At 36.0% G+C, this 14,770-nt stretch overlaps 1 protein-coding gene across 2 annotated transcripts; it reads right to left on the reverse strand.

The window, feature by feature from the left end:
* Positions 1-1,818: 1,818 nt before the first annotated feature.
* On the reverse strand, positions 1,819-7,306 carry Rpl22l1 (ribosomal protein L22 like 1). 2 transcript variants are annotated; one of them, XM_047564605.1, is made up of 4 exons: positions 7,245-7,273; positions 4,548-4,637; positions 4,273-4,394; positions 1,819-2,087 (listed from the first exon to the last, which is right to left on the reverse strand). In XM_047564605.1, the coding sequence occupies exons 1-4, from the start codon at positions 7,251-7,253 to the stop codon at positions 1,943-1,945; spliced, it is 366 nt and encodes a 121-aa protein (XP_047420561.1). In that variant the 5' UTR covers positions 7,254-7,273; the 3' UTR covers positions 1,819-1,942. The 2 variants fall into 2 exon arrangements, with proteins under 2 accessions (XP_047420561.1, XP_047420560.1); XM_047564604.1 differs by having other exon boundaries at positions 1,820-2,087; positions 4,548-4,640; positions 7,245-7,306.
* Between the last annotated feature and the right edge of the window lie 7,464 nt (positions 7,307-14,770).

Consider the following 14,770-nt stretch of genomic DNA (forward strand, 5'->3'; position numbering starts at 1 on the left):
GAACTGTGGGAGGTGATTAGGTCATGAGCCCTCATGATTACAATTATAAATACCATTATTAAAGTTTTTATGTTTAAGACTGGGAATTGAACCCAGGGTCATGCTACAGCTGAGTTTCATTCCCAGTCACTATTTTTTGATAGTGTCTCACTAAGTTACTAAAGCTGGCCTGGAACTGTGATCCTCCTGCCTCAGTCTTCTGAGTCACTGGGATTATAGGTGTGCACCACCGCACCCAGGAATTTTAAATATACTTATAAAAGACACAGACAGCACATTTCTTCTACCACATGAGGATCCAAGTAGCAAATTCCATCTGCAAATCCAACTTCCTAGTCTTCAGAACTATGAGAAATAAATTGTCACCAGATCTAAGGTTATTTTGTTATAGTGGCTAAAATATACTGAATCTACTAAAATACTACCACCAAATCCCAGATGGTATCCATCCCCACTATCTCCATTTCCACCACCATCTTCCACAGGACACTGCAAGTTTCTTTTCTCCCTACATACAATCTGACATTCGACACAGTGCTACAGGTCCCTTTTCAAAAGCATGCCATGCTGGGGATAGAACCCAGGGCCTCACACTTTAGGCAAGTGTTCTACTGAGCTACATCCCCATCCCGAACCTGTTTAAAATTTACCACCTCCCCACTGCTCTCAAGATGGAGGGCATGGACTTCAATACTCCCATCAGCTGGTTTCTACCTTTCCAAATGCTACTCACAACCACATCTATCCCACACTGTGGAAGCTCAAACATTTCCTCAGGTGCCCTCCCCTGAGAAAATTTTTTTTAGTTATAGATGGACACAATACCTTTATTTTATGCGGTGCTGAGGATCGAGCCCAGTATCACACGTTGAGGCAAGCCCTCCACCAGAGCTACCCCAGCTCACAAATTGTTTTTATATACTTTTTTGTAGCATGAAATAGTTCTCACGTTATTTCCCTCACTATACTTAAATTAGTATGTAACTACTTCATCCAGTGCTGAGCACAATAGCCACCCAGGTACTTGTGAAAAACATGAACAACTGGGAAGTTATGACTTGTCCAAAGAAACAAGTTGCTGCAATAATGGGGCATTTTTAGGAAAATGAGTCAAAACTCATGAAGCTATTTACAACACTCCCCAAATCAGTTACCAACCTGTAAATTAGGTTATCAAGATATAGTCAGAAAAACAATTTTATTGGCACCAGGACCCCAGTCAAGTATCAGGCACTACCACCTTCAGCTTTAGTATAAACAGGCACATTATATATTGTCAACCTTCAACCTCCTGAAATCCAGATTTTGCCAAATCATTCTTCTTAAAGAGCTTCTAAAGGCAACTGGATTTTTAAGATCATCTTATTTTTAGAATGGGGGAGTGGTGCAACAATTTGAGAAGGGTGGCTAAATTGCTTTAGGGGATTAGAGTTCAGATCTTAAGTACCTTGCTGGACAACTTAACTGGTTTAGAAGAATGCTATTTACCTATATACAGCCTTTATACTAATTAGGAAAGAGCACTCTCTGAAGCAACAGGCTTTAATTAATGATTCAATAAAACAATGAGCTCCAATGTGCAATAATTAATTATTCTAGGTACGCAGGACAGCATTTACAAACTGCAGAAAGTAGCTGAGATGTCAAGAGATCTTTTTCCAATATACAAAACTATATGTATGTAAAATAGTGTTTCTACCTTATTTCCTGTATAACACAACTTTTAAGACATCTCTAAAAGCAATGAAATTCTGGAAATCCTACCAAATATTTATAGAAACTAAAGGAAATAAAAATCACATAATCAGCATACTCTTAAAAGAATGAGACAGACTTTGAGAACAACTTTTTTATTCACTGACAGTTCATCATTAAGACATTTCTTTTTCATATATGTTTCATTTGTTCTATTAAAAAGAAAAGCCCTAAGAAGGGTGACCAGTTAGTCCTCAGACTCTGACCCATCTTCATCTTGACTAATCTGGAAATAACGAAGTTCGTAAGTCTCCTTGTCAGATGCAACCACACGAAGCCAATCACGAAGATTATTCTTCTTAAGGTATTTCTTGGTAAGATATTTCAAATACCTTTAAAATAAAGAACACAAATTTCATTAAGAAAAGACACATTAGACATGCCTTGGCATATTTGTCTTTTGTGTTCCCAATTCCTCCAAAAATTTTGTCCTTTCATTAATACAAAGCATTGTGCAAGATTGCTAGGGATACAATTAGTAGTTCATGCCCTATGAAACCCTGCCCCCATCTCCCTAAAATAGAACTTTTCTTTACATCGAAAGCACGTATGTAGGACTGCAATGGTAGCTTCCTTTTCATTGTTACTGCCACAGCCAATGAAGTACTACACAATTTTGCTCTCCAAACACATCATTTATATGATTTCATGTTCCCTTCATCACAATCATTCCCCCTAGTCCCAATTCAACCTCCATCAGCTGGCAGTAATCTGTCAAAAATCCACTTACAAGTTCGAGGTTTTTTCTTTTCTTTTTTTTTTGGTAGCAAGGATTGAACCCAGGGGCGGTTAACCACTGAGACACATCCCAGTTCTTTTTTCATATTTATTTAGAGACAGGTGCTTGCCGAGTTTTATTTAGAGCTCAGAGCCTCACCAAGTTGCTGCAGTTGGCTTTGAACTTGGGATCCTCCTCCCTCAGCCTTCCAAGCTGCTGGGATTACAGGCGTGTGCCTAACAAGTTCAAGGTTTTTGAGACAATCTTTGAACTAGCATCTGCCTTGATCTTTATAAAAAGCCCTTGACATGGTCTAATTTCTTCACTCCAGCCATTCTCTTTTGTTACATTATACAACAATTCAAACTACCAAACATTCTTAAACTGTTATACTCTCTTCTAATGCTGCTCCTTCTTTTTGGAATATCTCATTACACTGGCCAACTATGTTCATTAAAGTCTTAATGAAGTCAAATTCTATGAAAATTGCTGTGCTTACTGGAGCTCATATATACTAATTATAGAATTGCACCTTGTAATTACCTGGGTGTCTACAGGATCCTTGAGGACAAGGACTAAATTCTCATACTTGAATTCTTAGATTAGCTGATAACCACAGTTGACATGTACTGCCACCATTTTAGTCCAAGTGACCACTATCTCTTTCCTTAACACCAAGTTCACCAATCCAGTCCTTTTCAGCCACAATGACCAATGGCTTCCCATTACAGATTAAAACCCAAAGTCCTTCCCATGACTTTAATATCAGTCCCCTAGTTATCTATCTGTTCAGTGTCACAAACTGTTCCCCAAACACACTACATTCCAGATCTACCTACCTCCTTATCATTACTTTAAATCTGGCAGGCTTCTGGCTCATTCTGCCTTTAAAAATTGTTATATGCAAGGCTCACTCTTGCATCTCACTTGGGTGAGGTGTTTTCTGATAACCTTATTTAAAAATACCAATTTTTCACTTGTTTCTATGCTCTTACACGGTGTATGCATGAATCCATTCATTTATTGCATTTTACTGCCTCTTCTCCACTAGAGATGCTCCCTGGTGGGTCATTTACCTGCTAGGGTCACCATTAAGTCACCCAGCCCTGCAATCTACAATAAGGCTGCTTGATAATTTTTAATATTTGTGGAATAAACAAGAATGAAAATTGGAACCGGATGCAGTGTAATCCTGATACACCTGTAATCCCAGTTGCTTGAGAGGCTGAGGCAGGATAGTAAGTTCAAAGCCAGTCTCAGCAAAAGCAAGGTGCTAAGCGACTCAGTGAGACCTTACCTCTAAATAAAATATAAAATAGGGCTGGGGATGTGGATCAGTGGTCAAGAACCCAAGTTCAATCCCCAGTACCAAAACAAAAGAAAAAACAAGATGTTAAGAAGAAATTTTGCCTTTGGATGCCTGTACTACTTCGTCATCAGTAAACTGGACATTTCTTCCAAGTACACATTAGACATTGTTTCTTACAACATATTCAAATTCTAAACAAAGTTAAAAAGTTTATATACAATTTAGATTGACACCTATAATTCAATGTACAAAGAACCTTGGATATAAGTTGACTACATTATATTCTAGCAACAAATTATTGACAAAACAGTGTAATCAATTGGTACTCAGATACTAATATACTTTCCATGCATAAAGGTCTTTAAGTTCAAAGCACTTTTCATATTATCATACTATCAACATTTATTTTTTGATAGTAACAGAATTTTAAGATTACATAATCTATAAACATTTCACAAACTAAATTAAAATTTGCAAAACAAGTACCAACCTCTTAGAGAACTGTTTCTCAGAAACAACTGTGATTTTATTCTTGAAGCGTTCAATGTGAACAACGTTCCCAAGATTTCCAGTTTTCCCATTGACTTTAACCTTCTCCCTCAGAAACTGTTCCTATTTTAAAACAGAGAAAATGCAAAACTAGGGAAGAAAACCCTAGATATTCACTAGGGAAGGTACCCTAGGAATAGAGCTCAGGTTAATGTCAAATATTTGAATTCTTATCAAGAACTACACAATTAAAAAAATAAGTAAAATGATACTTACAAAATTTCCAGAATCAAAAATCCCATCTTCTACAGGATGAGTAAGATCCAAATTAAACTTCCAGGTTGTTCTCTTAGGCTTCTTGTCTTTCTGCTACAAAGTTTAACAAAATCATGATGCTATATAACAATTTACTAAGTTCATAACAAAACTTCAAAATTTTTATATCTAGTGTGTACAGTACACTTGATAAACAGAAATGGTGCAAAATTCTAAACAATTGTTTGATATTTATCTGATGCAGTCTTTTTTCAACAAGAGTGAGGGTGGGTATGCTCCTTGTTTTAAATCAAGTTTTTGGGCTGGGGAGATAGCTCAGTTGGTATAGAGTGCTTGCCTCTCAAGCACAAAGCTCTGGGTTCAATCCCCAGCACTGCAAAATAAAAATAAAAATAAAAAAATCAAGTTTTTGTGTATTTTGACAGAAAATTTTCCTTTTCACTAGACATTTCACAAGCGCAAAACAGGAAACTTTCACATATATGGTAAACTATATTCTTTTATTAGAATGACTCCAAAGAATCCAATTTTGACTGTAGCTGAAAAATGTGAAGGAGTATCTACTTCCTAATCCAATTTAAAGCTAAAATACCTGCCTAGTATTAATCTGAACCTTTAACCAAGTTCAATTGTTCAAGAAAAGGCTTTATGGACTTTCCTATTTTTCAGATCACTCATGTTCAATTTTATTTTATTTTATTGTTTTTTTTTAATTTTTTTTTTATTATAAAATTGTAAACAAATGGGATACATGTTGTTTCTCTGTCTGTACATGGCGTAAAGGCATACCATTTGTGTAATCATAAATCTACATAGGGTAATGTTGTTTGATTCATTCTGCCATTTTTTCCCTTCCCCTCCTCCCCTCCCACCCTTCCCCTCCATCTATACAGTCCTTCCTTCCTCCATTCCTGCCCCCCTCCCTAAACCCAACTCCAACCCCAACACTAACCCTTCCCACCCCCCATTATGTGTCATCATCCACTTATTAGCGATATCATTCTTCCTTTGGTTTTTTGAGATTGGCTTATCTCACTTAGCATGATATTCTCCAGTTTCATCCATTTGCCTGCAAATGCCATAATTTTATCGTTCTTTATGGCTGAGTAATATTCCATTGTATATATATACCACATTTTCTTTATCCATTCATCAATTGAAGGACATCTAGGTTGGTTCCACAATCTGGCTATTGTGAACTGAGCAGCTATGAACATTGATGTGGCTGTATCTCTGTAATATGCTGATTTTAAGTCCTTTGGGTATAGGCCAAGGAGTGGGATAGCTGGGTCAAATGGTGTTTCCATTCCAAGTTTTCTAAGGAATCTCCACACTGCTTTCCAGAGTGGCTGCACTAATTTGCAGCCCCACCAGCAATGTAAGAGTGTACCTTTCTCCCCACATCCTCGCTCATGTTCAATTTTAAACTACCATTGTTTACTACCAATGCCCCAGGTTACAGGTATTTTGCCCACTAGCCCAAACTGAGTTACAAGCCAGAGGATTCCACCCACTTGTCTACAGAATTCAAATCTTTCACTATTAAAAATATGGAGAAGATGGGGGTGAGCCTTTGGTGGTTCTTTAATTGTAAAAAATACATCAAGACCACCTAAGCAAAACGTGTTTAACAACATACACCCAAGGTAATAAAAACAAATTGACACAGCATGTCATATCCAGATGGATATCAAATATCATCAGAGTCTACTTTCTATGGTAGCCTGGTAATTTGTGCTCCACCCCGAATATGCAAAACTTGGAACCCTGATTAGTGAGTGCTGGGCCTGACTTGCTCTTTAAAAAAAAAAAAAAAAAACATTGTCAATGAACCTTTATTTATTTGTTTATATGTGGTGCTGAGAACGTAACCCAGTGCCTCACACAAACCAGGCAAACGCTCTGTCACCGAAGCTACAATCCCAGTCGCCTGATTTATTCTTGGCCAAGTAACTTACACATCTATTGAGGCAAATAACTTGGAAGATACAAATAACTTCTGTATGACGGATAAATTAACCTCAGAGGATTTACAGTTCCTCTGGGCATTGTTCAATTCTATCTAATCTAGCATTTTTCCCTAACAATTTGTGGTAAACTGCCAACACATACCTAACTTGTCAAATACTGTTCTGGGCATTTTAACATCTTGTTTACTTAGTAATGTTTTAAATAAACTACTTGATAGTAATAGTAATGATAATAAATATACTCTTATTATATTGCTGGAGCGTCATCATTTTACTTTTTCAAAAACTACTTGGAAAAACTTCTTCCCTAAACTACTTCTAAAATTCTCGAAAACATTGGTCACCGCGATTGCCGCGGGGCTGGAGCTCCTTCAGGCTGAACATCCACCCTATTATCCACCTCTCCCCTTCCTGGTACAAATTGGAGACAGCGTTACCAGCCTGAGCACCACATGGACCAGACGCGGTCCCACCGCCCGCTCGTAGTCGCGCCTCCCTCCTTCCTGCGTTTTAAGCCACTTCCCGGCCCAGGTCCAGCTCCAGCTCCGGCAGACCGCATGGCAGTCATGGGTGTCTCAAAAACCAACTCGGGATTCCAACATCATGAAGTGTTCCCGACCCAGTCTACTTCTCCCCTCCTTCTACCTCCAATGAGATGTTCCCACCAGCCAGAAGTTAAGAACCAGCTACACCGCCAAACACTTCCACCAAGACCTCGCGCACTCACCGGCGCCATCTTGAACAACCGGCCGTGTGATCAGAGAGGGAGCGACTGCCGAGCTACACGTATTTATACCCAGGCGAGCTGCGTCACGCGCCGAGAGCGTCAGATCACTGTCTCCCGGAACAGGATGTAGGGAGGAGCGCGGAGGCCAGAAACCTAGGAAACCGGGGGCGTGGCCCGGGCGAGTAGGATCGGTTGGCTTCAGGTTTTCTGTGAGCGCCCTCCAGCGGCTCTAGTCAAAACGATTCTCTGCTTTTGGCTCCTAAGGAACTTAAGTCCATAGACCACGGTGATTTCTGCGGTTACGTAGTTGTTGCTCCCAGATACAGTCACACAAGGCATGCCGGAGTCTTCTTTCACTAATTACCTGGACCTTCTTTACACTCAGGGCAAGACAATGTTTCAGGTTGCTTTGGGACTCTTCTCTCATATTGCCGTTCTAATCTTCCAGCGAAAAAGTTATTTGTATTTTGTCTGTGAGCCGTTTTCTAAATGACTGGAGGGAAATCTGTGCCTCAGGGAGCCAAAATAAACTCGGCTCTCGGAGAGAAAATCTAACAGAAAAACAAGTGGTGCCTACTTCTTGTTGGCAAGTTGGGTATAATTTATTCTATTTTATTCTGGTTTCTAGAGGTAACTCCAGGTCTACTGTTTTCCATCCAAAATGCCTCTCTGTCAATTCATATTTGCTGAGATCTATCAATATGTACAAGGCACATAAGGGTGGAGGTATCTTGATGATAAAAGGAAAAAACAGTTTTGAGTTTTGTAGAATTCTAAATTGATGTCAGATCAGAAAAGTGGTATGCCTCTCAGTATTTAATAGTCATACATTTTTGTGGAGATGAAGCAATTGTACCTTTAGGCAGGGATAAGGAGTGGATTGGATTTTTGTTGTTAATTAAGAAAGTGGCCCTAGAAAGTGAGAACTGTGTTTGTCCTTTATACCAGCAATTAGTTATAGTGGAAACTATACCTAATAAAGCATATGACACGCAGAGCCTGACTAGAAGAAATTCCTAGAAGAAATCCATTTGAACAAGAATTTTTAGTTGCTCATCTCAAGAACCACAGTAATTTCATTTCTTTTCCAAACATTAAAGGAAGGAAGAAGGGAAAAGTGCATTTTCTTCTCAATGGGTGCCTAGACTGCAGAGCAGAAATGATCCTTGCATTATTGGATATTTAAAAAATATGTCACTAATTAACATATTTATGATTTTATTTTGCTTATCTTTGACAGCCTTCCATGTCACGACAATAAACTCCTTAAAAACCACTAATCCTTTTGCACAAAGGGTAAAAAAAAATGTGTCAAAATAACTAATTAGAAAGTATAATGGGGAAATTTTTTTCTTTTAATTAGGAAAAAGAAAAGCTAAGAAAAATATTAACCAGAAATGTACAGATGGGAAGACTAAATGTTGTAAATAACTCAGTTCTTTCCAAACTGTGGAATTCTTTCCACCCGGTGTATATTAAACATAGCAACATAATCAACATCTCAGTTATGTTTTATTTTGAAAGGAGACTCCAAAACAGATGAAACAATGTATGGAAACATCCAAAAAAGGAAATGTGCCTTTCCAGATATTTGAAATATAAGGTACAGATATACTTCTAATACAAACTTCAGTCATTGGATCTACATGATACCACAGCCTGAAGAGACAGATTTAAAAAAAAAAAAACACAGAAGGAAAATATCATAGATTACATTTATAGAAAAATCCCTCAATATGTAGTTATCTTAAGAAATGCCTAGTTTTATAATGTTTAATGTATGATAAGCTGGTAGAAAAGTGCAAGAATACTTTGGAGGTTAAAATGGCAAGCCATGCTCATTTGTATTTGGAGTTTGAATTAACTCTGCCCAAATAGCATGAAAAAGGTTCAGACTAAAAATCTAGTTAATATGTGCTTAGATTGTTAGTTCAAATAGACAAATGCAAATGCGCTCTAGAGAAATACACTTCTAAGTCCAGGCACGAAGAATCCCTGAGAGAAACTTGTAGAAATATGCTTGAGCTGACAATTTTTAAAAAAATCACAAAAACACAGGAAAACAAGACACCATGAATAAAAATCAGCTCCCAAACACTATAAAATCAGACCCACAGAGACTGTGTATAGTGAAATTATGATACAAAATATAAAATAAATATTTTAATATTTTAAGAACTAAAAGAATTCAAAATATAAGGAAACTAAGACAAAATTGGTCAGCATTTAAAAAAGTTGAGCAACAAAGACCTTCTAGTAATTAAAAATAGAAAAACTGAAATTAGAGAAAATAGGTAAGCTAAACAGGAGAGTAGACTTAGCTGAAAGGAAAATTAATGAATAGGGCATTTATTTAGAATACAACATAGAAAACTAAAGAAGCAGGGCATGGTGGTGCATGCCTGTAGTCCCAGTCACTAGTGAGACTGAGGAAGGAGACTCTCTTAAGACCATAAGTTTGAGATTAACCTGGGTAACATAACATATTGAAATTCTATTTCGATAAATAAAAAATAAACAAGAAATAAAAATTAAAGAAAAGATATAAAAGGTAAATTAAGAGAGAAGGATATCAAAGTAAAGTAGTTCCAGTTATGTCAATTGGGAGATCTAGAAGGACATAGTAGAGATAATGGGGAAAAGGTAATAACTATCTATACAGGTCATGGCTGAATTCTCAAACCCAGGAAGCCAAATAAACCCCAAGTGGTTTAACTTCAGACACATTTTAGTGAGATTTCAAAACACGATACAAAATTTACCTCAAAAGAATCCAGAGAGGAAAAAGACAAAACAGTCACTAAAGAAATTAGATCAATAACTGACTTCACGTTGGCAGCCATGAAAGTCAACAAGGTAATATTATCTACCTGGAGCTTCCAAGTATAAAGCTATCTTTCAAGAATAAAGAGGTATTTATGACATTTTCAGACCATAAAATTGCAATTTTGCCACAAATTGATCCTTAGGAAAGGAATCCTGAAAGATATACTTCAGGAGGAAGGAAAATAATCCTAGAAAGAAGGTCCAGATGCCACAAGAAATGGTGAGCAAAAATGACTCTCTTGTGAGTAAATCTAAATATCACCAATGTGTACAATAATAATCATGTCTAATCTGTGGGCTTAGGGTGCTTTTCATGTCCTATGTCTTGATCTTGATGATTTTTAAAATATTATCAAGTATGTCTGTTTTGTGAAAACTCATTAAGCTATAAATTATGTCCTGTTCATTTTTCTACATGTTACATTTCAATTATAATAAGAAATAAATTTTGCTGTATGCCAAGATATGGCAAAATAGAGGAAACAAGAAATGCCTAGAAAAACAACTTGTCAGAACTAACACAGGAAGAAATAGGATGTCTGGATATTTCTCTATCTTTTAAGTGAATTAACATTTTTTTGTTCAATTCTGAGAATTGAACCCAGGGATGCTCTACCACTGGGCTATACTCCCAACACTACTCCCCCACCCCCCGCCCCTTTTTAAAATTTGAGACAGGATTTTGCTAAGTTTCTCAGGCTGGCCTTGAAATTGTAATCTTCCTGCTTCAGCCTCCCCAGTTGCTGGGATTATAGGTATTCACCACCATACCTGGCAGAAATAAACTAAGTTTTTAAGTAAAACCTTTCCATAAGGAAATTGAACAGATAGCTTCACTAGTGAATTTTGTCAAGCAATTGAGGAAGAAATATGCTAACTGTATCAGCTTTATGTCCAAATTCCTATTCTGTTTACCTTTTATTCCAGTTCAGAGGAGCATTTATCCAGTTTCCTGTTCTCCATTGAAAAATGACTGATCTTAAGGCGTTAGCTCCCTTCCACTTCTATATTGTAAATGTGTGAGAGTTGGTAGGAAGGTTCCCCAAAATGATCCATGCCTCTTTTCAGAGAAACCCTGGGGTAGAAGTGAAAAATGTATAGGGAGTTGCTATCAAGTTTCATCTGCACAAATCTGGTTCCTACTCCTCTCCAGTGGACATTTCAGAAGTATATTCAGCATGGCTTCATGGAAGATCCCTGTCAGGATTAAGCCTCCGTTTTCCCTAGTACATATTTATATTTGTTTTGGCTCCTTCCCAGTTATTCTCAGTTCCTTACTTCTACTACCTAGGATCATTGAGCAACTGCATATAGCCAATAAGCAATGACATCAATTTTACACAAACTCAGATAATAGAAAATTAGAGACACCCAACTCATGTTATTATGCCAACTTAACCTTGACACTAAAAGTCAAAACCAGACAAGGACATTTCAATAAAGGAAAATTGTTACATTCATACATACACACATGTGCACACCATAGTCACAGATAAATTATTCCATACCCAGCAATGTATCATGTATGAGGCTGGGCAACAATGTTATTTTTAGTTGACAGAATTGTATCTGTACAAAATTTAGAAGAATCTATAGATAAGTGAACAGAATTAGTTTGTGAATTTATCAATATTTCTGGATGCAAAGTTTATGTACCAAAGGCAGTTGCATATCTATTAATCAGCAATAAATTAGAAAATGGAATTTTAAGAAGATATTTCCAGTAGTATAAAATATACCAAATAACCAAGTAAAATGTAGTAAAAGGTGTGAAAGATCTCTCTCTCTCTCTCTCTCTCTCTCTCTCTCTCTCTATATATATATATATATATATATATATATCCTAATATAAATGCTAATAGAGCTATAACATTTAGGCAAACAGCACTCTGAATAGAGTTATCTGTCATCCCTATGCAACTATATGTCATCCATGTATATATATACATATATGTATATACACACATATATATGTGTATACACACACACACACACACACACACACACACACACACATGGAGGGAGGTGGAATTAAAGAATTCCAAGTCAGTAGAAGGATGCTCAATGTTGACAAATTGGAAGACCCAATATACTAAAGATGTCAGTTTTCCAAGACCAACTTGTGGATTCAATGTGATCTCAGAAAAAAATGGGAGAACTCTGTTAGACTAAGATTCACTTTAGATACCATAATTAAAACAGTAAAATATTGTTTCAAGGCTAGACATATAGACAAATGGAATAAAGAGCCCTGAAACTTACACTTACAGCAAAACAGTGGAGAGAAGACAGTTTTACAACTCTTATTATTTTTTAACTTAAAATGTATAAATCAATGTACATGTGCAAAAATATAAACCTTGTGGTCAACATAAAACTTTAAAAATCTACACTAGTATTTTCTACTGGAAAGATTAAAGATGTTTATGAATGTTTATATGTTTGTGAATGTTTATAAACAAGCTAGTAAACATTTATCTATGAAAGTATCAAAATGTATTTTGAACCATTAAAAAAATACTTTGACATTCAGGCAAATGAGACTCTGAATAGAGTTATCTGTCATAGTCTATTTGTATTTCATACATCTGCTTTTCCTGAATTTCTGTATCTGTTCTTGGACTCGTGCATCAAAGTTCCTTATGGGAGCAGAAAATCCAATGTATTCTGTAGTGTTCTCTTTTGGAAGACTTCAGCTCTATTAATGGCACAAATGATCACACTGTAATACAGAAAGCAATGTCTGCATCTCTGAAATTTAATTATTAAAACCCATCCTGTTTGGTAGAAGCTGATTCATAAAAGGAAAAAGAAATCTAAATTTCCCTTTCCCTGAACAAAATTTTCCAGCCATCACTTTATCAATTAAGCACTGTAAAAATAATAGGTTTGTACGTGTAGCAGAAATATCATTTCTTTCTGTGCCACCTGTGTCACTTGTCACCTGTCAAGCATCATGAGGCATTGCACACTACCTCTGGGAAAATGTATTCAAATGACATTGTGGTACAAACAGCCTCGTGGAAACAAATTGCACAGCTTTCGAAAAGAATGGGCTGCAGCCCTTCTGTGCAAACAACCAGATGAGATGCAGAGAGCAAACTTATTAATACACACAGAGAGAAATGATAAATTGGGAAAATGGATAGGTAAAAGTCTGAATAAAGGTGTGTGGGGGTGTTCTTGAACTATTTTTCAAGCTTTGGCAAGATATTAATTATTTCTAAATAAAAAGGTTTTTTTTTTAACTGAAAACATATGTATAATACCAAAAGTTTCCTTAAATTTATGTTATCAAAAGGAGATAGACATGATACGTAACTACACACACATGCATAGGTTTGAATACCCAAAAACATTAAATAGCTATTTCTGAGCAAGTGGAATTTTAGATATTTTCATGCATTATTTTTTGCTTTTTTATATCTTTTCAGTCATTTCTTTTCACACAAGAAGATAACTTTAATTAAAAAAATTTCAAAGCATTATTTAAAATAATTAAAAATGGAAATAATCTAAATATCCAATAGGAAAATGATTAAATAAGTTGAAAACAAGTAGTATAATAAAATTAAGTAATGAAAAATATATTTGATCTTATTTTAAAGGTTAATTAAGCAATAAAAATGGTACTTAAAAAAGGTTAATCAGTATTTGAATTCTCGTAGCATTATATAACAAAAAATTTTACCTAGCTAAAACTGCAATTAGTTAAAAATATTAAAAACATATAACTTACATCATTCTAAATACACATCAAGAGCAAAGATGTATTGAAGGAAACAAACTTTTAAATCACAGTTTTTAATATTCTCTTAAAGAGCAAGCAGCAGTTACTTAGCCTGGTACCCTTAGCTTCATTAATGAGTATAACAAGGAGTCACACGTACAAGGATCTAGACTTTAAAAGTAGCATTCTTCAATAGTAATAAGTTTGTTCTCAGTATCTTGTTGTTTATACAGAAGGGCTACAGCCCATCCTTTGCACGTTAATTTTATATTCTGCTACCTTACCGAATAATTTTATATTAAATTATCTGGGACTTTCTAGGCAAACTATCAGATCATCTGGAAACAAAAATAGTTGTTTATGTGTCTAATTGTTTTCTATTGTCCAATTGCCCTGGCTAATACTTCCAGAACAATGTAATAGTGGTCAAAATAGTGGGCTTTCTTGCCTGGTTCTTAACAAGAACCTTACTGAGAATGCCTTTAGTATTTCTCCATTAAGTAGAAGTCTAGTGTTTGGAATTTGCTTAGGGAGGCCCTAAGCAACTTGGCAAGACACTGTCTCAAAATAAAAAAAGCTGGGAATGTGGCTTAGTGATTAAGTGCACCTGGGGTTTAATCCCTGGTTTAAAAAAAAAAAAAGAGGCAGGGGTGTGTAGATTTCCTAATACATTAATATAAGCATATTTCTTATGACAGTGACTTGATTTTCTAAAATTGAATCATTCTTGTATTCAGATATAAATTCCATAGAGTCATGGTATATTATTTTTTTCATGTGGTGTTTGAGTCTAAAATTTAGGATGTTTGCATCAATTCTTTCTTTTGGTTAGTCTTACCAGCTTTAGGTATCAATGTTACACTTGCTTCATACAGAGTTTAGACATTTTTATTTTCCTATATTCTAAAACAACTGGTGTGGGCTGGAGAGATAGCTCAGTTGGCAAAGTGCTTGCCTTATAAGCACAGGG

Source organism: Sciurus carolinensis, chromosome 9 (genome assembly GCF_902686445.1).
Source record: "Sciurus carolinensis chromosome 9, mSciCar1.2, whole genome shotgun sequence".
In the NCBI taxonomy this organism is placed as follows: domain Eukaryota; kingdom Metazoa; phylum Chordata; class Mammalia; order Rodentia; family Sciuridae; genus Sciurus; species Sciurus carolinensis.

What these genes read in the sequence shown, in the direction of transcription:
- Rpl22l1 (XM_047564604.1), bottom strand. An exon ending in TTTTTGATTCTGGAAATTTT is followed by an intron (nt 4,395 to 4,547) that starts GTAAGTATCATT and finishes GTTTTAAAATAG; the next exon opens with GAACAGTTTCTGAGGGAGAA. An exon ending in GAGAAACAGTTCTCTAAGAG is followed by an intron (nt 2,088 to 4,272) that starts GTTGGTACTTGT and finishes TTTATTTTAAAG; the next exon opens with GTATTTGAAATATCTTACCA.